Consider the following 26871-nt stretch of genomic DNA (forward strand, 5'->3'; position numbering starts at 1 on the left):
TTAGTTCTTTTTGTGGATGAAACTTGTACTGTAATCAATGTACACCCAAATACAGCAGCAGAAGTAGTGGTAAACAATGTTTTTAAAAGTACCATTGATGGGTGTTCTGCAAATGTCTCACTTTCAGTTTAAAAAAAAAAAGACACAAAATATTCAGTTCTGCATATCTGGAAGTACTACACCAATGATAAATGTAACACACAGAGAGGAAATAATAAGTAGGATGGAAACATCAAAATTCGTAAGTGTCCATACTGATGAGAATTTAAACTGGAAAAGGGTCATCTTGGAACTCCTAAAGCAACTTAGTTCAGCCATATTGGCACTTGAATCATTGCATCCTGGGACAGACAAATCAGTATGATTACATATTCTGCATATTTTCATTCAATAAAGTCATATGAAATAAACATTCTGGGTACCTGATCCCCAAGGAAAAAAAGTCTTCTTTATTCAAAAATGCATTGTACAAATAATATGTGGGGCTTACCCATGATCATGTTGTAGACATTCATGAGATTTGTTGTAAATAGTCCACTGCAGTTCCAAAGGAACAATGCTGTTCTTAATTACATTTCCAGAAGAAAAAACAACATTCATTGCTCCACACTAAGGTTGTCTTCAGCACAAAAAGGGTACACTATGCTGGGACCACCATTTTTTTTTCATTTACCCACTGATATAAAAATTGAAAACAAACTGAAAAAGTTTCTCCTGGGCAACTCCTCATATTCCATAGCAGCATTTCTGTTGGTGTAATAGGTAAAAGGTGATAGGTAGGAATTAATAACTCACATCTGTATAACATCATCATAATCTTGGACAGCTTTCAGCCTCTGGCCGGGTCTGTATGGAACATAGGCCTCTCCATTGTCTTCTGTCTTGCCACCATCTCTCTGTCTTCACCATGGTCCAGTCTTCTCCTTTCTTATGGACACATTCATCTACTCCTTTCAGCCATCTGCCTCTCGGTCTTCCTCTTAGTCTCTTTCCTTCCAGTTTCATCTCTTGTATCCTCCTGGGTATCCTCTTCTCCTCCATTCACTTAACATGTCCATATCATCTCAGACTTGATTTCTCTATCTCCACCTGCAATGGTTCCACCTTCATTAACTCTCTGATCCTGTCATTTCTTAACCTGTCTATCTTTGTCACTCCAATACTGTCTCTCAAGAATTTCATCTCACTAGCTTGTACTTTGCTTTTCTCTCTTTCTTTCATCACACCGGTTTCTGATGTGTATGTCAGGATTTGGATATAGTATGACCGGTATATAATCTTTTTACTGGTTTGAGGTACATCCTTGCTTTATATCAGGCTTCTGACACTCTTCCAAAATGCTTCTGCTTTTCTCCCCCACTCATTTATTTCTCTGTCGTTTTTTCCATCTTCCTGTATCAGGCTTCTTAGGTGCTTGAAGCTCCCCACTCTCCTCAATCATTCCTCACCAATTGTTATTCCAGTTGTTCCTCTCTCCTTCTTTCTTGTTGTGATAATCATCTCACTCTTACTTTTAAAAAATCCCATATTCTTGTACTGTTCGTTCCCATATGTCTAATTGCTCTTGTCCTTCCTCCTTATTCCGCCAAATCATCAGATCATCTGCAAATACCACAGCTTTCATTTTTCCTCCACCAATTACTTGTGGTACTGTACTCATTATATCGCCCATCACTACAATGAAGAGTAATGGTGAGTGTACTTCCCTGTCTCCAGACATTCTTCTGCTCAATACATGCTGATCTCTCTCCTCCCACTTTCACACAGCTCACACTTCCATGGTACATTTCCCTTATCCTCCAAATAATCTGTTTTGCTACTCCCCTGTTCTCCAGGGCTTTCCACACTTTGCTTCTACGTACACTATCATATGCTTTTTCAATGTCCAGGAAGGTCATTAATAGATCTATTCCATATTCATAGTGCTGTTCCTGCAGTTGTCTTACAGCAAAAATTAGATCCACCATGAACCTTCCTGTTCTGAAGCCATGTTGCTTTTCTCTCATTCTTCCTTCTCATTTTGCCCGAATTCATGCTTCCAAAATTTTCTCAAAAATCTTTGCACAATGACTCATCAGTGTTATCCCCGATAGTTCTTGCACTCTATTATATTTCCTTTCTTAAAGATTGGGACAATTATTCCCTTCTTCCAGTCTTCTGGCATCATCTTCTGTCTCCACACATTTTTCATTACTCGATATAGCCGTTATATTTCCACCTCTCCTGCTGCTCCCACCATCTCTACACTTAGCTCATCCAGACCTGGTGACTTTCTCCCTTCATCTTGCCCAATGCCTCTTCCACTTCTCCCCATGTAAGGTCTTTTTCTGTGTGCTGTTCCTCCTCTTTTTCTCCTCGGCTTGTTCCTCCTCATCCAGGTCCCCATTCGGTTTCAGGAGTTCTTCAAAATACTCCTTCCACATATTCTTGAGTTCCTGCTTATTCTCTACATCTTGTCCACTTTTGTTCACCATTTGAGCATAATCTGTCATACCGTTCTTCCTCTTACTTTTAATCATCCCATATAACACCATTTTTGAACCTTCACTCTCCTCCTCCATCATTCTAGTCCACTGTTCCATCCACTTTCATCCTCCTCCACGACTACTATTTTTGCTTCTTTCTTTCTTGCTAGATACTCTTCTCTCGCCTCTACTATTCTCTTGTGGAACCATACTCCAAAGACTCTATTCTTCTTCTGTACTGTTTTAACATTCCACCAGGATGTTTCTTTCCATCTCTTTTTGTTTCTTGTCCTCCCACATATTGCTTCTGCTCCACTTACTAATGTTCCCTTGAATCTACCCCTTTCCTCTTCTACCATTTTTGGTTCATCCTCTGGGATGCTTTCCTTTACTACTTGTATTGACTGCAGCCTGCTTTCTTCCTCCTTCAACTTCCATACCCTTACACGTCTTTCCTGGTTTTCTGTCCCTTTATTATCCTTAGTCTCTCTCAGGTTCATTACCAGCAAACAGTGGTGGCTATCCAAGGCCTCTGATGGTAATACCTTAATGTCAATTATGTTCATATTCATTGCACTATCATACAAGAAGTAGTCAACTATCTACATTCTCTTTAAGTATTGACTGTACCAGGTAATGTTGTGGTTCTCCCTTTTCCTGAACCAAGAGTTCCCAACCAGCAAGTCATTCCTTTGACAGAACTCCAATAGTCTTTCACCTTCCTCATTTTGGCAGCCCCAACCCTCTGGTCCAAGCACACTTTTGCAGCCTTGTCTTTCTCTTCCAACTTGTACATTTAAATCCCCCATTACCATCATATTCTTCCTTCCCATCTGCTTCTCCATTTACTCTTCAAACTCTTGCTTCTTCTAAGAAGTGCAACCCACCTGCACTGCATACACTTGTATTACCTCTATGGTCATCCCCTTGAGTGATATTTTGGTCTTCGACATCCTATCACTTAATCTCTTCACTTCCTCTTTCAATCCATCTCTTACTACTATTCCGACTCCATTTCTCCTTCCCTCCTCATTTCCACTCCAGTATAATTAGTAGCCTTTCCTCAGTTCTCTCCTTCCTTCTCCTTTCCATCTCATTTCAGCTAACCCCAATAGGTCTAACTTCCTTCACATCTGTATATATTTCAGGAAGAGTTCCACTTGTAAATAGTCAGTATGTAGCCATATTTACAAAAAAAATTGTGATGTGAATACAAAATGACTCATTCGACACCATTATGATTTATTCATCTTTTGGATTTGCAGTTCTTGTATTTTTCTGTGTATACAGTTAAAATTATTGGATATAGGTTCTGCCCTTTATGCAAAACACTGTTTTTTTTTTTCTGGTCACCCAAATGCCGGCTGGGTCAGGACTCACAACAACATCATTTACACTGCATTTTGTGAAGTGAAAAGGCATCTGTTTTACCAAAACAATACAAAGTACACCTAATATGTGTGTGCAGTGCTCTCAGAATGTGAAAGAAGAAGGATCTGTCACAACAAAATGTGAGTAATAATAAATACACATGCAAAACATTTGCCACACCAAAATCATGTTTTTAAAATTTAAGGGATGTGTTAACTCACTGACAAAATTCACAATTACACTGTTTGGTTTGCAGATGACACGCTAACAGTGCAGGATACCATACAGATGGTCTTGCAAAACCGCACAATGTAAAATTTAGGTGAAAACAAAAACTGTCTTTGGGCGTCATTTTGTTAGATCAATTACAATCCAAAATATGTTCACTTTTTACAGTTTTTCAATAATCAAAACCCACTGATAATGGCAAAACATAATTGGTTAACAAGAAAAGACAGTGTTTTGCGTGAAAGGCAGAACCTATATCCAATAATATTATGATTTATCATGCAACTGATCCCTGGAAACTGGAATTAACAGCAAACACAGCATGCCAGAATGATATGACACAAACAGTCAAAACAAATATAAACAAGAGAGGGGTAGACTACAACAAGGGGCAAAAGTGAAATGCTTTTAAAGGATAATGTGAAAGGACACTGTAAGATGCTTATATAATATACAATATACAAGAAGACTTTTCATGGAAAACTGGAATTTTTTTGCATGAAAGCACTCTGAAGTGAAGCGCAACTATCTAGATTTGTGTTGTGGTACATGGCACAATTATTTACCTAACAGGAAGTTCATTCCAGTACACATTAAGCAATAGAAAAAAAAAGGTTCACTGCAGAATTAATGACTACGCTGCAGATAAGACACACCTAGTACAATATAGCAGAGAGCCTCTGCAGAGCTTGGGGACTATGAGAGGCATAGAAGACTGAAGTATATGGTCTGTCTGCGAGACATGGTTTAGTGCACCCGATTGTACAGTATTGTCAGGAAAAATTGAAGTAATGGTCTAGCGAACAATTTTAATCCACAAGGGAAGTTCAGTTTACACTCCAAAGAAAAAATGGAATTTTATCAGGCCTCTAATCTGTACATGAAAACGAGGTGCCTCAGGTCAGCAGACTTTTGCTGAGTACCATTAGAAACTCGATAATCTGTTAATCAGTATGATCTATTCTGATCCGAAGGACAAATGTATTATTGTCATTGTTTTTAAGTCCAGAGACTGGTTTGATGCAGCTCTCCACATTAATCTATCCTGTGCAAATCTCTCTATAACTACTGCAACCTATAGTCATCTGAACCTCCTTACTGTATTCATGCCCAGGTCTCCCTCTACAATTTTTAACCCAACCCTACCCCCTTTTGCCCCCCTCCCCCATCCACAAACTTCCTTCTATTACCAAATCTTCTATTTTTTGACGCCTCAGAAGGTGTCATATCAATTGATCCCTTCTTTTAGTCAAGTTGTGACATAAAATTCTTTTTTCCTCAATTCAGTTCAGTACCTTCTGATTAGTGACTCAGTGTAATCATGTAATCTTCAGCATTCTTCTGTAGCAGCACATTTAAAAAGCTTCCATTCTCTTCTTGCCTGAACTGCATATCATCCACGCTTCACTTCTGTACAAGACTACACTCGAAACAAATACCTTCAGAAAAGACATCCTAATAGTTAAATTTATATTCAATGTTAATAAATCTCTCTTTTTCCCAAAATGCTTGTCTTGCTATTGCCAGCATGCATTTTACATTTTCTCTACTTCAACAATCATCAGTTATTTTGATGCCCATATTGCAAAAAGTCATCTACCACTTTTAGTGTTTTATTTCCTAATCTCATACCCTCAGCCTTGCCTGATTTAATTCCACTACATTCCATTACTTCTCCTGAACTTCATTCAGCTAACTGAGACACCACAGTGTGGAAGATAATAGGAAGAGTTGGATGGGGGCTTTTATTGGAACTGTTCCATTTAGCTGCTACTTTTTTTTCTCTTTTTTCAGTTTTTTAATTATAAAGTGACTAACCCCACAAGCAGTAACAAGGACTACGCAATGCATATTTTGAATGCAAGCAATAATCTTTGCAAGCTGATACTTAATTTACAATTTGCAACAGAAAGGTGTATATGTGTCCCCATGCTCGGAAAATGGATGAAATAAATTCTGAACCCATCGGTGATGCTAGTAATATGAAAACAAAATTTCAAAACATCAATAAACAGGTCCACAGACAAACTTTTACTGACAACCTAGTATGACACTGTAAACGCCAACATTAATACAACCACATAGTATGACATAGTAAACGCCAACATTAATACAACCACACAATCAGGTACACAACAATTACAGTGGTAAATCCACATAGTCAAGTATAAACCATTGCATAAAGTTGGAAATAAAATTAACTAAGTACAACAGGCAAGATAATAAAGTTCAACATAAATAAAACCACAAAGTCAGGTATAAAACCATTACATAGGATCGGACATGAATTGAAGTGCATCTGCCTTTGATCTCATGATATTGAAGCTCAAAACTCAAAACAAAGACCATATAATGTATTTATAAAAGCTGTAAACTATCATACATAAATGTACAGCTTTTTTCCCATTCTGGAACTCCTCTCTTTTACCTACCAAAACACTAGTGTAGAACAGGTATCCACAATAGATCATTAAGATATTAATGTAAGAGCATATTTCTGACAGAACTTCAAAATAATGTTTCACCCTTAAACAACAGCTTCATGGGTGTAAAAATGAGCATGTCAAATGTTGTAAAACTAAGTTCCTACGGGATATTGACCATGAATCCAACATACACCACTCTCATGTTAGTTACCTAACTTCAGAAAAAAACTGATAATTTTCTTGTGTCAGGTCTAATACAGACATGTAAATTAAGACTACCAATCAAATTAATGGACCAAATGAATGGATACTTGTCATATTAAGGAACCCAGTGAAGCATAGTACTGTAAAGTGCAATGCTAATCTAGCTTGTCATAACATACTTGATACCAGCATATATGAAAGTGGCATGAGTGCAACATAAGTAATTATATTCACTTAATCAGCTTCTTCCTGATCTTTAATTTCCTTGACTATTGCTTGTTTCAGAGATAAACTATGATTTAGTCTCAATCTCATCTCAAGCACTGTTGCCCTTTCATGCCCTTAGACTCATGTAACTGCTGTCTGGTTTCTTGTAAATGAGCTTTTCGTCCTTGTATTTTATTCATGCTCATGCTAACTTCAAAATTTCAAAGTGTGTAATCAGTTAACCCTGTCAAAAGTTTTCTCCAAATCTATAAATGCTGTTTATATAGTTTTTGCCTTTCTTCAACCTGCATTCTAAGGTAAGATGTAGTGCCAGTATTTCCTTGTATGCTGTTATAATTTTCCAGAACTCAAACTAATTTTGACAAGGACACCTCCTGACTGTTTTTTCCATTCTTCTGTAAATCATTTGTATCAGTTTTTGCCAATCATACTCACACCTGTCAGCATATGCCTTCTTTGGAAATGGAATTATTACATACTTCTTGAAGTCTTGTGGAATTTTCCCCATATCATACATCTTGCACACCGAGTGGAATAATTCTGTTATGGCTGGCTCTCACATGGATATCAATAATTCTGTGGAAATGTCATCTACTCCAGAGCCATTGCTCCCAGTTAGGTCTTTCAGAGCTCTACCAAATTCTTTTTGCAGTATTATATCCCCCATCTCATCCTCTTCACTTATTTAATCATTTCTTCCTATAACATTTTCATCAAATCTGTCTCCATTCCACCTTTCTGTTTTCCCTTCTTTGCTTTGTACTGGCTTATCATCTGAGCTCTTGATATTCATGCACCTGCTTCTCTTTTCTCCAAAGGTGTCTCTAATTTTGCTATAAATAGCATCTGCCTTTCCCCTAATCATGCATGTTCGTACAGCCTTGCATTTGTCCTCCAGCTACTCCTACTTAATCATTTTGCTTTTTCTATAAATCTCATTTTTGAGCTATCTATATTCCCTTTTGTCTGTTTGAGATGCTGCACTTCTATATTTCTACATCTTGTCAATTAAATTATGTCATCCTACACTGATTTCACTATTTCACCTCTCAAAGTGATCCACTGGTCTTCTACCATATTCCTTACTCCTGGTGCAGTAAAATTTTGCCAACTGCTCTCTCTGTAGCTCTCAACATCCTCTGGTTCTTTCAATTTATCCAGTCCCATCTACTTAATCTTCCAGTGAACGCATTGGCTTATAAATTACGCCAAATGCAAAATAAGGTAATTTTATGCCAAATGCAAAACAAGTTTAATTTTTACAAGTTTAGATTCTTTGTTAGGTCTGGGAAACAGCTATACCTTCATTAATGCTTCGGCTACAATGCTGATATATTGTGTGCACTATCAAACACCTGTATTGTGGCTTGAGAATTTGAAAGCAAGTGTGTCACATTTGATGTAGGTAACATAGTATCGGCTGGTAAAATGAGGCTAAGACATGATCTCTAAATATCACAGTGCATTCTCATATAGGATTCTAACACAATAAAATGTTGGCTATACCAACAAGATAAAGCAGTAAGCATTCAAGACCTCAGAAAATTAATAATTGACATCATTACAAAAATGAAACAATCAGATGTGTTAATATAGGAAACAAATATACAAGCAAACAAACAAACCATTCTTAAAACATCCATCATCATCTGTATACAACATTTTATATTCAACATCATTACATAGTAACTTGTCAATCATGAAAGTACTATGTACAATTATGCAAGTAGGTCCAGCAGTAAGTGACTGACTCAAAGTTGTGGGTGAACTGACATCTATGTGTGCTCACATAGGTCAACAAGGAAATACACATAAGCCAAAATGTGGCGCGCACACATACACAGTTACAAAAACAGTTCAAGAACAGGGGGAAAAAAAAAGGTAACGAAGTGATGAAATATAAAATATGAAAAGAAATAAGAAGATAATTAACATGTAACATCAAAATCTCGATAGTTAGGCCTGTAATTAACGTATCTTTGAATGTTATTGGCATTGTCGTGAAATATACAAAAAAACTGAATATTAAACATTCCACATACAGAAGTAAATTTATTTTATTTTTGGTCCATGTCATGGTTATATTCATAAGTGATATCACATTCTAGATATTCAAAATGTTTTACTTACTCCAAGAGTTTATTATTGAAGACTACTTTAGATCTTATTGGTTATCTGCTCTGAAATGCCATCACTTTCATTTTATCTACCGGCAATGTTAAGTTGTAATTTGAAGCTATCTGTTGCAAATTATAGACTTCCTTCTGAAGGTCACCTTCGTTCTCTGTAATCAGAGTTAGGTCACCTGTATATAAAATACACGTCTAGTGCCACAATCGACAAAATTTTTCATCTGCTTGAAGTGTGTTGGAGAAATACACCATTCTTGTTGTACCCACTTGTTTGTGTTCACTGGCTTCGTTGTTATGTTTCCCATACATGTAACAATTTCGGTGTTTGTATAATGAAATGAAATAATCATATGGCATTGCTGGCCGAGAAGTCCCATTCGGGTTCGGCCGCCAAGTGCAAGTCTTATTTCAGTTGGTGCCACATTGGGCGACTTGCAGTTGACAATGAAATGATGATGAGAACAACACAACACCCAGTCCCTGAGTGGAGAAAATCTCCACCTCAACCGGGAATCGAACCCAGGTCCAGTGCATGGGAGGCAAGCATGTTACCACCCAGCTAAGCAGGCGGACAGGTGTGTGTATATAGATTCTTAATAGCATTTATGAGGTGAGATGGGTAACCTCGTTCAGTCATGATATTCCATAGAATTTCTTTATTCATATTATCAAAAGCTTACTCAAAAGGAATAGCAGTACCAACCCATACTTGTGGAACTGAAGCATTGAGAACAACAAGACACCAAGACAGTAGAATACAGGCTCAAGAAATGGGATTTCCAAGGAGAGTGGGAGGAGTTACAAGGGAAAATCAAAAAAGAAATGAAGATATAAGGAAATATTTAGGTATAAAAACCCACATGAAAACATAAAGGAAAACAGGAGAAAATGGAACATGTAGACCGTGCGGGTAGAGAAAGATTCCCAGTAAAGGCTCTAAATTATAAATGCACTAGAACAAGAAATATAGGAACCCCTGACAAGAAATGCGTACCGTAATAAGCAACTTGTCCAATACATGAAGTGAAGAAGAAGAAAAAGAACATAAAAAGGAAACCATGTTGTATTCAAGAGAGAGAGATATTCGTCTCTAACTTCCAGAACTAAGATAATGACACTTCTGAGATTACCTTACCTCATAAGTGTGAATAAACAAAACCAAACAAGGGGCACTGGTGGTTCAGGAATAGAATAAACTGTGCTGTGATGAGTTTCAAGAGTCTTCTCTTCATGCTTGGGTGTTTACATTTTAATGACAAGATCACTCGGGATCAGAGAAAAGGAAGTGACAAATTAGCACTCATCCATGTAGCTCTGGATGAGTTCAGGGCAAATTGCAAAAAGCAAACAATACCAGTGAGTTTATCACCACAGATGAAAAACATTAGGCTTTCTGTGGATAATGCAGTTTTATTCAGTATACAAGGAGATTATAATTAAAGTTGAACTTTAAAAATGCTGTAGAAATAACACCAGTGGTCAGAATGACGTCAAATTGCAATGGAATATTATCAGAGAAGGGAAAAACGTATGGCAGAAGAAAACAACAGTGTGAAAATTGATCAATAGGTTGCACTGTGTGTGTCAGAATACGGCAATGAAAACACCTGTCATGTGCACAATCCACTGAAATTGGTATAAACACGCCAGGTACACAGCTTTTCCTCCTATCATGTGTGCGACATTCACCATGACTGTCTCAACGCAGGATTGCACTTTGCTTGTAAAGCTGTACTGCAAGAATGATAACTGTGCATATGTCACTCTGCAGAAGTTCTGGACACTGAAGGGTTTGAATACAGGTGTTGGTCTGATGACTGCCATGGGACTTCAGAAATTTGAAGAAAGGTTTTTTTCGTGTGCAACCTGGTAGAGGAAGGAAATGAACTGATTCGACGTCAGTGGAAGCAGTGGCCATAGCAATGCAGAGGGAGATGGGTGGCGGTGTGCAAACGTGTAGTGCACAGAGAATTGCCTGAACATTAGACACACCCGTGAGCATGGTGCGAAAAATCCTACGAAATATCCTTCTTTCCTATCCATTCAAAATTACCAATGTGCAAGAGTTTCTTCCTGTTGACCTGCCAGCAAGAGAGACCTTTTCTTTAGAATTTGTTGCTCATATGGAAGTGGACAATGATTGGTCATGGAAGATTTTGTGGACAAACGAAGCCCACTTCCATCTGACAGGACATGTCAATACACAACATTGTCGAATATAGGCAATGAAAAATCCACACATAAATCAATCAGTACCACTTCATCCTGTAAAGACCACTGTGTGGTGCGGGTTTACGGCATCATTTATCATAGGGCCAAATTTTTTCAAAGAGACAGGTGCTTCCGGTCCTGTTACCTGTACCGTCACTGGTAAGTGCTAGGAGTGTCTTTTGTGCAACCACATCTTTCCAGCTCTCCAACTGTGTGGATGGGATGAGTTTTTATGCAAGATAGTGCACCTCTGCACATTGCAAATCCAGTTAAGCAGCTGCTGAGGTGCTGTTTCCGAAATGCTAGAATTATCAACTGCCATTCCTCTACAACCTGGCCGTTCTGATCACCTGATCTTAATGCTTGTGACTTCTGGATGTGGGGCTATCTGAAAGATGTGTTCAGTGTCCCAATTACAAACTTAGCTGCATTGAAGGCACACATTACACAACACATTCTGCATGTACCCCGGAAACACTTCTATCAGTTGTGGAACATGCTGTTTCTCGATTTAAACTTGCAGAAAACAGCGGACAGCATACTGAACATGTTTTGTGCCAGTCACACTGAAATTAATAATCCGATTTGATTTTGATTCATGTGGTTTTTGGCCTCAGGACAGTTAAAAGCTGATGTGACTGATGCTTTTTATGTGGTTTTTAGCCTCATGACAATTAAAAACCAATGTGATTGACACTTTTTTTGCATTTTTTCACCTCACGACAATTAAAATCCGATTCTTCCCATCCAATGTGATACGACCTTGCTGTGGTGGATGGGCTTACGTAACTAACAGTATTACACCTGTACACACACACACTGAGTAGTACGGTTTGTTTAACATCAAACGTACACCTTGTTGTATGATTCATTTGTCACTTGCAGTTGAGTACAATTAAATTATGATACTTACAGTGATATATACTGCAAGATTTTGTAACCATGAACCTTGCTGTTGGTAGGGGGGCTCGACTGCGTCAGTGATACAGATAGCCATACCGTACGTGAAACTACAATCGAGGGGTATCTGTTGAGAGGCTAGACAAATGTATGGTTCCTGAAGAGGGGCCTTAGCATTTTCAGCAGCTGCAGGGGCAACAGTCTGAATAATACACTGATCTGGCCTTGTAACATTAATCGAAACAGCCTTGCTGAGCTGGTACTGCAAACAGCTGAAAGCAAGGGGAAACTATAGCCGTAATTTTTCCTGAGGGCATGCAGCTTTACTATAAGCTTAAATGATGATGGCATCCTCTTGGGTAAAACATTCCGGAGGTAAAATAGTCCCCCATTCGGATCTCCAGGCAGGGACTACTAAGGACATCGTTATCAGGAGAAAGAAAACTGGCGTTCTACGGATTGGAGCGTGGAATGTCAGATCCCTTAATCGGGTAGGTTGGTTAGAAAATTTAAAAAGGGAAATGGATAAATAAAAGTTAGATATAGTGGGAATTTGTGAAGTTCGGTGGCAGGAGAACCAGACTTCTGGCACATGAATACAGGGTTATAAATACAAAATCAAATAGTGGTAATGCAGGAGTATGTTTAGTAATGAATAAAAATATGGAGCACGGGTAAACTACTACAAACAGCATAGTGAACGCATTACTGCAGCCAAGATAGACACGAAGCCCACGCCTAACACAGTACTACAAGTTTATATGGCAACTAGCTGCACAGATGATGAAGAGATTTGATGAAATGTATGATGAGATAAAAGAAATTATTCAGATAGTGAAGGGGGCCGAAAATTTAATAGTCATGGAGGACTGGAATTAGATAGTAGGAAAAGAAAGAGAAAGAAAAGTTGAGGGCAAATATTGAATGGGCATAAGGAATGTAAGAGGAAGCCACCTGGTAGAATTTTCACAGAGCATAACTTAATCATAGCTCACACCTGGTTTAAAAATCATGAAAGGAGGTTATAAATGTGGCACAGGCCTGGAGACACTGGAAGGTTTCAGATAGGTTATATAATGGTACGGCATAGATTTAGCAACCAGGTTTTAAATTGTAAGACATTTCCAAGGGCAGATGTGGACTCTGACCACAATCTAAAAACTGCGAAAAGCTGCGAATTTAAGGAGATGGGATCTGGATAAACTGAAAAAACCACACACTGTAGAGCGTTTCAGAGAGAGCATTAGAGAACAACTGACAAGAATGGGGGAAAGAAATACAAGAGAAGAAGAATGGGTAGCTTTGAAAGATGAAATAGTGAAGGCAGCAGAGGATCAAGTAGGGAAACAGACGAGGGCCAGTAGAAATCCATGGGTAACAGAAGAGATATTGAATTTCATCGATGAAAGGAGAAAGTATAAAAATGCAATACACAAAGTAGGCAAAAAAATACAAACGTCTGAAAAATGAGATCGACAGGAAGTGCAAAATGGCTAAACAGGAATGACTAGATGACAAATGTAAGGATGTCAAGGCATAAATCACTAGGACTAAGATAGATACTACCTACAGGAAAATTAAAGAGACTTTTGGAGAAAAGAGAACTACCTGTATGAAAACCAAGAGCTCAGATGGAGAACCAGTTCTAAGCACAGAGGTAGAAGGAGTATATAGAGAGTCTATACAAGGGCAATGTACTTCAGAACAATATTATGGAAATGGAGGAGGATGTAGATGAAGATGAAATGGGAAATATGATACTGCGTGAAGAATTTGACAGAGCACTGAAAGACCTAAGTCAAAAAAAGGCCCCAGGAGTAGACAACATTCCATTAGAGCTACTGACAGCCTTGGGTGAGCCAGCCCTGGTGAACATGATGTATGAGATAGACTTCAAGAAGATTGCAATCCCAAAGAAAGCAGGTGTTGACCGGTGTGAAAATTACTGAACTATCAGTTTAAAAAGTCACAGGGACAAAATACTAACACGGATTCTTTACTGACAAATGGAAAAACTGGTAGAAGCCGACCTTGGGGATGATCAGTTTGGATACCACAGAAATGACGGAACATGTGAGGCAGTACTGACACTATGACTTATCTTAGAAGATAGATTAGAGAAAGGCAAACCTATGTTTCTAGCATTTGTAGACATGGAGAAAGCTTTTGACAATGTTGACTGGAATACTCTCTTTCAAATTCTGAAGATGGCCGGGATCAAATACAGGGAGAAAAAGGCTATTTACAATTTGTACAGATGGCAGTTATAAGAGTCAAGTGGCATGGAAGGGAAGCAGTGGTTGGGAAGGGAGTGAGACAGGATTGTAGCCTATCTCTGATGTTATTCAATCTGTATATTGAGCAAGCTGTAAAGGAAACAAAAGAAACATTTGGAGTAGGAATTAAAAGCCATGGAGAAGAAATAAAAACTTTGAGGTTTGCCGATGACATTGTCATTCTGTCAGAGACAGCAAAAGACATGGATGAGCAGTTGAACAGAACGGACAGTGTCTTGAAAGATGGCTATAAGATGAACATCAACAAAATCAAAATGGGGATAATGAAATGTAGTCAAATTAAATCAGGCGATGCTGAGGGAATTAGATTAGGAAATGAGACACTTAAAGTAGTAGATGACTTTTGCTATTTGGGAGCAAAATAACTGATGATGGTCGAAGTAGAGAAGATATAAAATATAGACTGGCAATGGAAAGGAAAGTGTTCCTGAGGAAGAGAAATTTGTTAACATCAAGTATACAGTTAAGTGTCAGGAAGTCTTTTCTGAAAGTATTTGGATGGAGTGTAGCCATGTATGGATGTGAACATGGACAATAAACAGATTGGACAAGAAGGGATTGGGTTGGGTTGTTTGGAGGAAGAGCCAAACAGTGAGGTCTTCGTCTCATCAGATTAGGGAAGGATGAGGAAGGAAGTCGGCCATGCCTGTTCAAAGGAACCATCCTGGCATTTGCCTGAAGCGATTTAGGGAAATCACGGAAAACATAAATCAGAATGGTCAGATGCGGGAATGAACCGTTGTCCTCCCGAATGCGAGTCCAGTGTGCTAGCCACTGTGCCACCTCGCTCGGTAGGACAAGAAGGGAACAGAAGGTTTTGAAATGTGGTGCTACAGAAGAATGCTGAAGATTAGATGTGTAGATTACATAACAAATGAGGAGGTACTGAATAAAATTGGGGTGAAGAGAAATTTGTGGCACAATTTGACCAGAAGAAGGGATCGGTTCGTAGAACATGTTCTGAGGCATCAAGGGATCACCAATTTAGTATTGGAGGGAATGTGGAGGGTAAAAATCATAGAGGGAGACCAAGAGATGAATCACTGAGCAGATTCAGAAGGATGTAGGTTGCAATAGTTACTTGGAGATGAATAAGCTTGCTCAGGATAGAGTAGCATGGGGGCTGCATCAAACCAGTCTCTGGACTGAAAACCAGAACACACACACTTTTTCCCTTTCTTTACTAATATTCCATTTCAATTTGACATCATTCTGACCAGTGGTGTTATTTCTACAACAGTTTGAAAGCTTAACTTCAATTATAATCACCCTGTATATACTTATCAAACAGCAAAATAAGGCATCAAAGTCTTCTTATTAGCTGATATCACTCTTTTCTATACTAGCAACAAAGAAATCTACTGTGGAAAGCAATCTCCAGGTCCATATGTGGTTTCCAATATGCCTACAGAAACTATCAAGAGATTGGTGACTCACATAAAGGATTCCAAAAGAAATGAGTCCATTGACAAATTGTGCGCAAGCTAGGCTTCGCTGCTTTCACCATTAGAAAAGTGAATGACATGCACATGGACACTGAGAAAAAACAAAGAAAAGGGTTCACCAAGAATTTCTACGTTTTTTTTAGTCTAGAAGAGTATCATCATTTCTCTTTGGGTGTCAAAAGGATATCGGTTTGGTCTCCTTTGTTCCAAAGAAAAACAAAGCAGCGTCATTGCTCTCCACCATGCTTGATGATGGTGCAGTAGATGAAGTTATTGGGAAGCCAGATACTGTAATGGGATATAATGGAACAAAAGCTGGGGTCAATACTGTGGACCGGATATGTGGGGCTTATTCTGTCACTCATATTACGAGGAGATGGTCACGTGTGGTGCTCTATCCTCTGATGGATATGGTTGGATTAAACTCGAAAATGTGTTGTCTCCCAGTAAACATCAGTGCCTTCCTCCAGAGATACAGAGGACCACCAAAATGTTGACGGAGCGTGACATGTGGACAAGCAACGAATGTACTGAGAACAATAAAATGTGATTTGTGTCAGCATTTTGTATGCAAGCAGCATGTTAAGATCACTCGGATGTAAGTGAAGTGTTAACACAAAGAGTCTGAGGCAGGTGAGCAAATGTATGGCAGCTGATGAAAGGACTTAAATTGTCTGGACTTTGTTTATTACAATAAAGTTAGAAATTGTGAATCTTAACAGAAGAACATATTTAATTCAAATAACAAAACAAAAATGCATTGTCTCATAAAATTAGGAGGCTTTTATGTATTACGTATTCCTAAGCACAATTCCGCTAGAAGTATGTCTTCTATACCAAAGATAGTTAACCACAAAACTTGACATAATAGTAAAATATTACTGAACGAGGTATTCCTTAAGTATGGCTCCACTGAGGTAAATGCAATGCAATAGACTAATATGATGTACAATGTAAGTCAAGCACCAGTTAAAGTATCGGATTCTGACCTGAGATCCTGGAGTTGGTTGTCATGTGTGCATGAGGTGTGTTTGCTTGTTGGTATGAATGGTGTGTGTCTCTCTTTTGTTGATGAATGCTGTGGCTGAAATCTTGTTGTACGTGTCTTTTAAATGTGCCTGTCTGTAACTTAACTTGTCTTCTTTACAGTAAGCAGCAATGTGTCTGTTCCTACACCACTGAAATTCATTCCTACCTGGAGTTTCCATTGTTTGAGCCAAAGTTAAGTGACTTTAAATCTTTGTGAAGGTTATTCTTATTACTAGTGTTGATACCATGAACTAGGTTGTTAATTTGAAAAAAAAGATATATTCTTTATGACAAATTTTAATTAAGGAATAAACATATCGGGGAAGTCCCCAGTTCCTTAGACAGTCCTCTGCTGGATGTTCTTGAGTTCACAGCACAAGTAATTCATACTGCACATTTTTGAGCTCAAAAAACTTTAGCTTGGCCTGTTGAGTTACCGCCAGAACATAATCCCGCATAACATTATGGAATGAAAGTAAGTACAGTTGTTATTGGTCCCCAATTGGATGATGTCTCATAGCCTAATACATGTCTCTTTCCTATTGAAGGCCTTCGTTTTCTGTCAGAGATATAGGAATTGAATCATTTTGCAGCATTTCCTGTTACATCATAATTCTAATTTACTTGTCTAATGAATTAAGCATATTCTCACTGTATATGCAGACAGCCTTCTCAATACCAGAACTCTTTAGAAATCTGAATTGTGACTTGGATAATATTTTCTTTGTGGTTAAATGGTGAAGAACACAACTGTATATTATCTTTCTAAAATTTCTGAGAATGCAGGCATGAGAGAAACTGAACAGATGTTTCATGGATTTTGTTTATCTTGTTTCTTATGCAAAGGCTTAACTTCAACATATTTCAACCATTCTCAAAATGTCCCACTGGTAAGAGACTGGTTACATAAATAACTTAAAATGTTACTAATCTCAGAGGCACACTGTTTAGTCAACTTTGCTGATATATTATCATAGTTTTTTTTTATATTTTAACAATTTTATGGTGGGCATTACTTCTACTAGTGTTATGAGGGTCACACTCATATAGTTGTAGTTATTTGTAGTGACTGGTCTGAGATACTGCATGGCAGCATCTACTGAACTTGACAAACCAGCTTTTCAACAATGGTTATGAATTGCTTACTGGAAAGTTCAGCGACACTACACACATCTGCTACACATGTATCATTTATTCTTGATGTTATGTGCTCCTCTTCATATTTGGTTCTAACAGCCCTTCCTTCACTATAACCCATATTGTCTTTATTTTGTTATCTGAGTTGGGCTCTTCGAGAAGGGCTATATCTAAGCACAAACATCCTGTTTAACTCAACACAAACTCTAAGATGTCTGTCAACTCTTATGGTCATCACAAATGCCAGAACCACGTCCTATATTATGGGATGACATCTGGTCAGGTATGTGTAACTAGCAAAAACCACTGACCTTCTGTGAATGCATTGTAGCTACAAGAGGATCTGTTTACAACACAATACAGTTGATGTCTCTTATGCTTGCACACTGAATAGAATCTACATGTGTAACTAAAACTTCATTCATATCAAAGCATTTCCTCAGGATTTCCATCTATCATATTCCACCAGATTACATGTACACACTTAACTGAAAATGCATAGTTACAGATCTGAAGACTATTCTGTTACCCTCAAATTATCCTCAACCCCTGTTGCATATTCAAAATAAATAATTATATGTTCATAAATGTTTAGCAGTCTTATGGCTGAAAAATTATTGACCCATATTACTCTTCCCAATGTTCTCCAAAGTATTTAAGAGATTACAGAAGCAATAAATTACACAGTACTTAAAAGACCATGAGCTACTGAGAAGTAATCAACAGCCAGTTTAGTTTCAAGTTCCATGAATCATTTTGCATGATAATCGTAATGATGTGGAACGAATCATTTTGCATTCGCATTGGAAATTAATTTCTAAATATTGTTACATGCTGAACTTTTGTTATTTCTAATACACAGGTGAAGTTAGTAATTCCTACCCACTTTTTATACATTACTATAACAGAAATTATTCTGTGGAACAAAGAGTTGCCAAGGAGAAACTTTTTCAGCTTGTTTTCGAATTTCACTTTGCTGTCTGTCAGACCCCCAGTGATCAAAAATTTTTGCTGCAGTGCCATGAACCTCTTTTTGTGATAATAAAACCTTAATGTGCATTAATGAATTTTTCCTTCTGATTATAATGACATACATTATTGTTTCTTCCGAACTGTAGCTGATTATTTACAACAAACTTCATGAGAGAACAAATATACTATGAAGCAGTAATCATAATGCCCAACTTCTTAAACAGATGTCTACAGGATGATTGTGGTTCAGCACCACATATTATTCATACAGCAAGTTTTTTAGCTGTAAGGACTTTCTCTCTTGAAGATGAGTTACCCCAGAACTTTACTCCATACAACATTAGTGACTGAAAATATGCACAATATGTCAACTTACTGATTTAAAAGTCATTAAACCAAATCTACCAGCTTCTACAGTTAGAAGAGACAAACAGGGTTAGAATTTGGCTTTTGGGCAAAATGACACACCGTCAATTAAACTGCCTGTTCCACACAATGAAAACCAAGTATCGTGGCGTATTCTCACTGATAACTTTACACACCTGAATCAGCTAATCTAAAAAGTATTGTTCTAATCCTAAAATTAACTTTGTTTTTTCCCAGATAACTCGTTCTATTCAGTAACAAATATCTGCATCCGATGTAGCGTGCAAATACCCATAGAACACATCCGCCTCCGTAGCTGCGCGGCTGAGGTGGATATAAATCCAAAAATATTTTACACTCATAATTAAATATCGCACTTGCATGTGTTTGCTGCACACGTTTTCTGCAACACATGATCAAAAAAGATAGACTACTGCAGTAAAAATAAACTGCTGCACCTCTAAGTCACTTGCTCGCAATAGCATAAATAAACTGCTGCACCTGTAAGTCACTTGCTCGCAATAGTATCTCATTTCGTGTTAGTAAAAACTGCACTGATATGAAAGATAAACGAGGTACTGCTGTCACACCAAGCTTCATAATTGTGGTGATGCCTCATTCACCTAATTACGCACTCTTCCGTACACTCTGACCTGCTTTAGTTCCAAAATTACTTTTTCTGCTGCGGGCAGGCACTTAATTCTGAACTCCAGAGTAATCATGCAGATGTACGACTGGTAGCAGTAAAGTGACCACTAACGATACTGTGAATTTATCAACTAACGAGATAAAAAGAACAAGATATATGAATACGTTGTATATTGCATGTCATCCACAACTTACAATAACTGGAAGGCAAAGCCGAATCTTCTTTTGAATGAAATGTCTACTGCCATCCTTGCTGAAAACATCAACACACGACTTATCGGTCCGCGCACAAAGTCTGCACAAAAATTGTAGCATCTCTTTCACAGATTCACCCATCTTAAATAATTTACTATTTTCCTATGAAACGATCTAGGATACCACTAATTGATGACAACAAATACCACACTCACTACATCGCGCGTCAACTGTATACAAACACGAATTGTTGATATTTTTGAACCAATACAGTCAAAGACATCAACATCATGTTATAGAGATATCGCAGGTAATACAAAGAATAGAGACGGAAGGCTTCCAGAGCTCAGGCTGGTTCAGGTACTATGGACCAAATTATAAGCGACATTTTCTTACTCAAATGTTTCATCAGTTTGTATTACGTAATAAATCAAGCTGTTCAAAATTTTATTCATAGATGTAATTTTCTCAGCAACTGAAATCAACCTATTTGTTCTGCGATAGCGTTCGTCATGCCCTGTCTCTGACGATAACGAAACACGGGAAGCGACGTACTTCACAGAAGTTACCTGATCTAATTGAAGTACTCAAATTGCGTCTAGCCCTGGGGACGCCGAGGAATTGGCTTTGCTGATTGCCCACGTCGTGCCATAACGTCGTCTCGCATACCAGCCAATCCAGATTGTTGCTTCTTTCTGAAACGCCTATTCTTTAAACGACGCCATTCGTCGGTCGATACATTGTGTGGCTAACTTGTTATAGTACTTCACTGTTGTGTGTTCTAGGCCTATGTTTGCTATGGCAGATTCCAACACGTGTTTTGTGTGCGATAAAGCATTTCAGCTTCAAAAAACTTTATACCCGCACATCAGGAAAATGCATGATATAGAGCCAAATACAGAAGCTAAGATTAAGTACCCACAAGACGACTGCAGCTATTCCTTCAATACATTGGCTAGTTTGAGAGCACATGTGGGGAAAAAGCACATGGTTCGAAATGCGGATGAAAAGATTGTATTCGATAGTAGGAATGTTTCTGGTAAAACTATAGAATTTCGTTCTTTGTGCATTTAGTAATCTGGTGCAATGTTGTACTGCTAAGTTTCTTTCAGTTCACATGAAAGGATTATTTGTATTAAGGGCCTAGTCTTAGAAGACATTAAAGTCACAATCATTGTAATCCACTATGGGTAATTAATAAACCTTATTTTTACTGTCCATAAATTGTGTAGAATCTTTTTTTTCCGTATCGCTCAACTCATGGAACCCAGATTGGAATCCAGTTTCATGTGTAACAGATTTCTCTTAGCAAAAGGAACAGTTTAGACATACAAATTCTGAAGCTGTGGGAAGAAATTGCTGTCACTCGTTAACTCTCGCTCCAAGAAAGGAGGTCAACACTGTGCCAGCAATGAGAAGGTGCCAGTTCAACGAACATCTAACAAACAGAACTAAAATTCTGGTAAACCAACCCTGGCTGAAAAGTCAAATGTTGCTAGTGCTTTGGTGCAACCTGACAGTGAAGTGTTGAGCTTACATGTTGGCTATGATCACACATACTCTAAGAATTAAATTTATCTGTCCTACAGTTGTGTGTGCATCATGGTTTATAGGCCTAATAGGGAAACTCGCCATGTAAAAAAATGAGTAACATCTCATACTCGGTACCTCAGGTTCATGTGGAAATCCGAGTGTACTTAATAAAGAAAATTTCACTGTTTGTGTGTTTCTTTTGACTTATTTATCCTATTGCATATAGTTAACAAAATTCAACTGAAATATCTACTAAACTGTAACATTAACTGGACTATGTACATAGTCATGTCAAATGGTTTTGCTATTTTTCACAGGTAAAGTATGAGCATTCATCAGAATCCTACAGTACAATGTTTTCCAGTTGACAACTGAATGAAGTCAAAAAGCAAAATTTGCTTGGACAAGCTGAAAATTGTTTATTCAGTTCCAGTTATTATTTTTTATATTAAAACAGTCCCCGAGAATCTATTTTGCTGACTTTCTTGGTCTGATTTTGTATATTTAACATGTTGGTTATGACATTCTTGGTGATGGACGTTTTGTCACCAGACATATGGCATCAGGTGTGTGGCTGTTAGTGACAATACTGCAGTCAGTGTCAACAGCTTTTCGGGACCTTGAGAATGAAGTATATGCATCTAGAAGTCTTGTTTAAAAAGTGCAGCCACAATTCTAATGTCTGTCTGAGGAATTTTCCTTCAATGGGATGTTTTGCCCAATAATTCAGTTAATGTCTGGTAATTACCTAACATGGTAAGTGCTGTGAGGCCAACACCAGCCACAGCAGAGCCGTCTGCCATGGCTGCTGGTAACTTTGTGACATTTAAGGGATGATGTACAAAAGTGGGCTGTGCAAGAGGTTCAAACTAGTTTTCCTTGGTTAAAGCAATTAATATCAAACTTGTGAAGCATGTTAAAAAATCATATACTCCTCACCATAATTTAAATGTTTACATTGAAATGGTTCTGACATGTGCATAATATATGGAAATGTTATATTTTCTTGAAACCTTAAGAACCAAACCTGTCGGTTGAATCAACATATGAGTAAACCCAAATCAATAGCACTATGTCATGCATCAATTAGCTGTAGTTACAGGATAAGTAAACATATACAGAAAACTTTTCATATACATTTTATTATAAAGCTTGCAAAGGTTATAGAAAACATGGACAACAATATAAACTTGTGTAGGCATAATTGTAAATACATTTTTTACTTCAAGAAAGCTGAATAATCTCAAGATGCCTTAAATTGCATGACACATATCACCAATCAGGTATTTTCTGTTGGAGAAATAGTCTGGTTTTTCTGAATTGTGAAAAACATTGTATCAAACAGCTGTATTTCTACGATCAATCCATTATTACATGCATGTAGTTTTGGTGACCCAATGGCAGCCATCTTAAGGCTGTATGTAAACCACCAGATAAACAAGTCTACACAGTTGGTCTGCATTGTGCAGGTCCCAGCAGTTTTCTGTTAGATTCTGTGAATATCTCCTTCAGTTCCATGTGGATGCGTCTGACATAAAAGTATTATGATAATTTTATTAAATACTTTCTTGCTGTGTTGACCTATATCAATGGTGACACAAGAAAATTTTTACTGAATCGGGATTTGAACCCGTCTCTCCTGCTCTAACTGACTACTTCACTACCCAGACGCAGTGTCCATCACGACTATGTGGATTACCTCAGCAAGTCTCCCATCTGACCCAAAATTCCATATGTCACTACTACTGCAGTAGTACTCTCACTACAGCAGTCCATCTCACTCGCCGTATCCATGAGATATTCCTGCAAATGGCTCTTGAGTGTAAGAGTGCATCTGAACTGAAGAACGTTCTCCAATGCCAAGCTAGGCTATGTATAGATACAATTGTGTGCATGGTGACTGTTCTTTCAGTTGTCTGAAAGAATGGATACCATGCATATCATTGTAGAAATATAACTAGTTGTCTTATGACTGAGATGTCCACGTCAGTCTGAAGAAGTCGGTGGAATCTAGTGGTGATGGTGATTAGTGTTTAACGTCCTGTCTGCAATGAGGTCATTAGAGACGGAGTGCAAGCTCGGGTTAGGGAAGGATTGGGAAGGAAATCGGCCTTCCCCTTTCAAAGGAACCATCCCGGCATTTGCCTGAAACGATTTAGGGAGATCACGGAAAACCTAAATCAGGATGGCCGGAGACGGGATTGAACTGTTGTCCGCCCGAATGCGAGTCATGGAATCTAGTAAAAAACCTGGTGGCACATGCATAATGCAGACCAACTATGTGATATATTTATCTGGTGGTTTTCGTAAGGCCTTAAGATTAATGGGATGCCAAAATTAGTTGCATATAGTAAAGGATTTATAAAATGTAAAAAATCTGTTTGGTACAAGGTTTTTCACAAGAATTTGAAGACAGCTGCAATCCTATATCCCACCTCTGATGGATTCACAAAAGAAGAAAAAATCATTCATTGCCCTAAGAATTTCTCCAAAAATATTACCCATCACATGGAATGACCAGATGCTGCATTCAGAACAAGAATTTTGTCGACCTATGCTGGTCCAATGCCCAGTAAGTGCTAGATCAAAATATGACGTCTTCATTTTCTACGTCGTTTTCATTTTATTCTTCTTCACCTAACTCTGAATTACTGTCATGGCTGCTATATGATCCGGATAAAGGCCCGACTCGGCGTTGTAGCTGGTTACTTTCTCTAGAAGAGGACAAAAGGAAGGCAGAAGTCCTAAATTTTGCATTTAAGAACTTGTTCACACAGGGTGATCATACAGACATACTTGATTTTGCCCATCACACAGACTGGCATGTGATTTGACTTGAACATGGCATCAGAGCTCACTCCCCAGAATTTACAAGAATCAGGGGACTTGTGCACACAGATGTAGTGCCAACTTCCTCCAGCGACCTATCAAGTCTTCGTTGATTCCGTGCAAAAACGCATTGTCACTGTTAAGCGTGATGAAGATAGACATACCGGCTATTAGGTAGATGGTCAAAAGGTTCTGGTTAATCAGTGTGTGAGTAGCTGTACTTAGTCAAGGATCGACTGTAGCCATTCATTGAGTTGAGCACTTATTTTCATTTCTTTATGAAAATATAACATCGTTTCAATCTATAGGAATAGGAAACAGTTCACTAGAGAAATCCCACAAGCAGTATGGTGGGGTCAGTCTGGCCCCAAACTTACCTGCTCTGAACAAAACCACTTGGTTTTACAGTTCAGAGTGCAAAGTATGCAGACATACAGCACTACAATTTTACAAGTATTCAATCTAAATATTAACAAAATTCCCTGGCATTCGTATTACCCCACCACACTGGTTATGGGTTAGATAGGCTACGCGTGATGACTTGGCAGACATCTGTAAAAGAAAGAAATGAAGGTACTTAACTGAGGTGATGGAAAAAAGAGGCAAGTGAAAGTAAAGAGTAAGTATCATTGAAGTAAAGATGCACTTGAAACTCCCATAAAGGAATTAAATTTTGTGAATTAATTGGAAAATATTTCAAAACCTTGCAGTGTACAGAAACAACAAACTTTCAGTTTATTTAAATAATATTACTATTTGCCTAAATAAACAATTGCATAATATTGTACATGCATTTTCAATAAAAAAGTTTTGGTTGCCAGCAGCTTTTCAAGAAGTAATGTATGTTATACAAATTCATCCCACCAATTACAGTAATAAATTGTAAGGTGAAAGAGTTAAAATGAGTGTTTCGACAGCTTTCTGTAAAGTGATCAGAATAATTGTGTTAACCCATTCTACAGAAATTCTGGAAGTGCTTCTTAGTATTTCAGCAGGTTATATGATTAATGTTTTATGTACTTTTAAATTATTCATAATTTAAGTGAACACACTGAAAACAGAAAAAATTCTAATAATTTAATTGAAAATAAATACAAGCTGAAACACTAGCAGGACCATGAAACAAAAAATAAAAGATTCAATTTCCATGTACCATGTTCCATTATATCTGTATAGGAAGTTACTTTAAAAACAAAGATTCCAAGACTTACCAAGCGGGAAAGCGCCGGTAGATAGGCACAATGAATAAAACACACAAACACACACACAGAATTTCGAGCTTTCGCAACCGGAGGCTGCTTCGTCAGGAAAGAGGGAAGGAAAAGGAAAGATGAAAGGATGTGGGTTTTAAGGGAGAGGGTAAGGAGTCATTCCAATCCCAGGAGCGGAAAGACTTACCTTAGGGGGGGAAAAGGATAGGTATATACTCGCGCGCACACACACACACATATCCATCCATACATACACGGACACAAGCAATCCTGTCAAATACCTCCTCATTAGTTATGTGATCTACCCATCTAATCTTCAGCATTCTTCTGTAGCACCACATTTCGAAAGCTTCTATTCTCTTCTTGTCCAAACTATTTATCGTCCATGTTTCACTTACATACATGGCTACACTCCATACAAATACTTTCAAAAACAACTTCCTGACACTTAAATCTATACTCGATGTTAACAAATTTCTCTTCATCTGAAACGCTTTCCTTGCTATTGTCAGTCTACACTTTATATCCTCTCTACTTCGACCATAATCAGTTATTTCACTCCCTAAATAGCAAAACTCCGTTACTACTTCCAGTGTCTCATTTCTTAATCTAATTCATTCAGCATCATCCGACTTAATTCGACTACATTCCATTATCCTCGTTTTGATTTTGTTGATGTTCATCTTATAGCCTCCTTTCAATACACTGTCCATTCTGTTCAACTGCTCTTCCAAGTCCTTTGGTGTCTCTGACAGAATTACAATGTCATCGGCAAACCACAAAGTTTTTATTTCTTCTCCATGGATTTTAATACCTACTCCGAACTGTTCTTTTGTTTCCTCTACTGCTTGCTCAATATACAGATTGAATAGCATTGGGGAGAGGCTGCAGCCCTGTCTGGCTCCCTTCCCAACCGCTACTTTCCTTTCATGTCCCTCGACTCTTATAACAGCCATCTGGTTTCTGTACAAATTGTAAATAGCCATTCGCTCCCTGTATTTTACCCCTGCCACCTTCAGAATACGAAAGAGAGTATTCCAGTCA

At 38.0% G+C, this 26871-nt stretch overlaps 1 protein-coding gene across 2 annotated transcripts in view; it reads right to left on the bottom strand.

Annotated features, from left to right (window-relative positions):
* LOC126335022 (mucin-12-like) overlaps positions 1-20568 on the bottom strand; it is a 79288-nt gene extending 58720 nt beyond the window's left edge. Inside the window, exon 1 of one of the 2 annotated variants that reach the window (XM_049997860.1) lies at positions 20255-20568. In XM_049997860.1, coding sequence (XP_049853817.1) covers positions 20255-20395 — 141 coding nt within the window. In that variant the 5' untranslated portion in view covers positions 20396-20568. The remainder of the gene's footprint in view (positions 1-20254) is intronic. The other variant, XM_049997859.1, reaches the window with a different exon arrangement.
* Between the last annotated feature and the right edge of the window lie 6303 nt (positions 20569-26871).

This window comes from Schistocerca gregaria, chromosome 2 (genome assembly GCF_023897955.1).
Source record: "Schistocerca gregaria isolate iqSchGreg1 chromosome 2, iqSchGreg1.2, whole genome shotgun sequence".
Classification (NCBI taxonomy): Eukaryota; Metazoa; Arthropoda; class Insecta; order Orthoptera; family Acrididae; genus Schistocerca; species Schistocerca gregaria.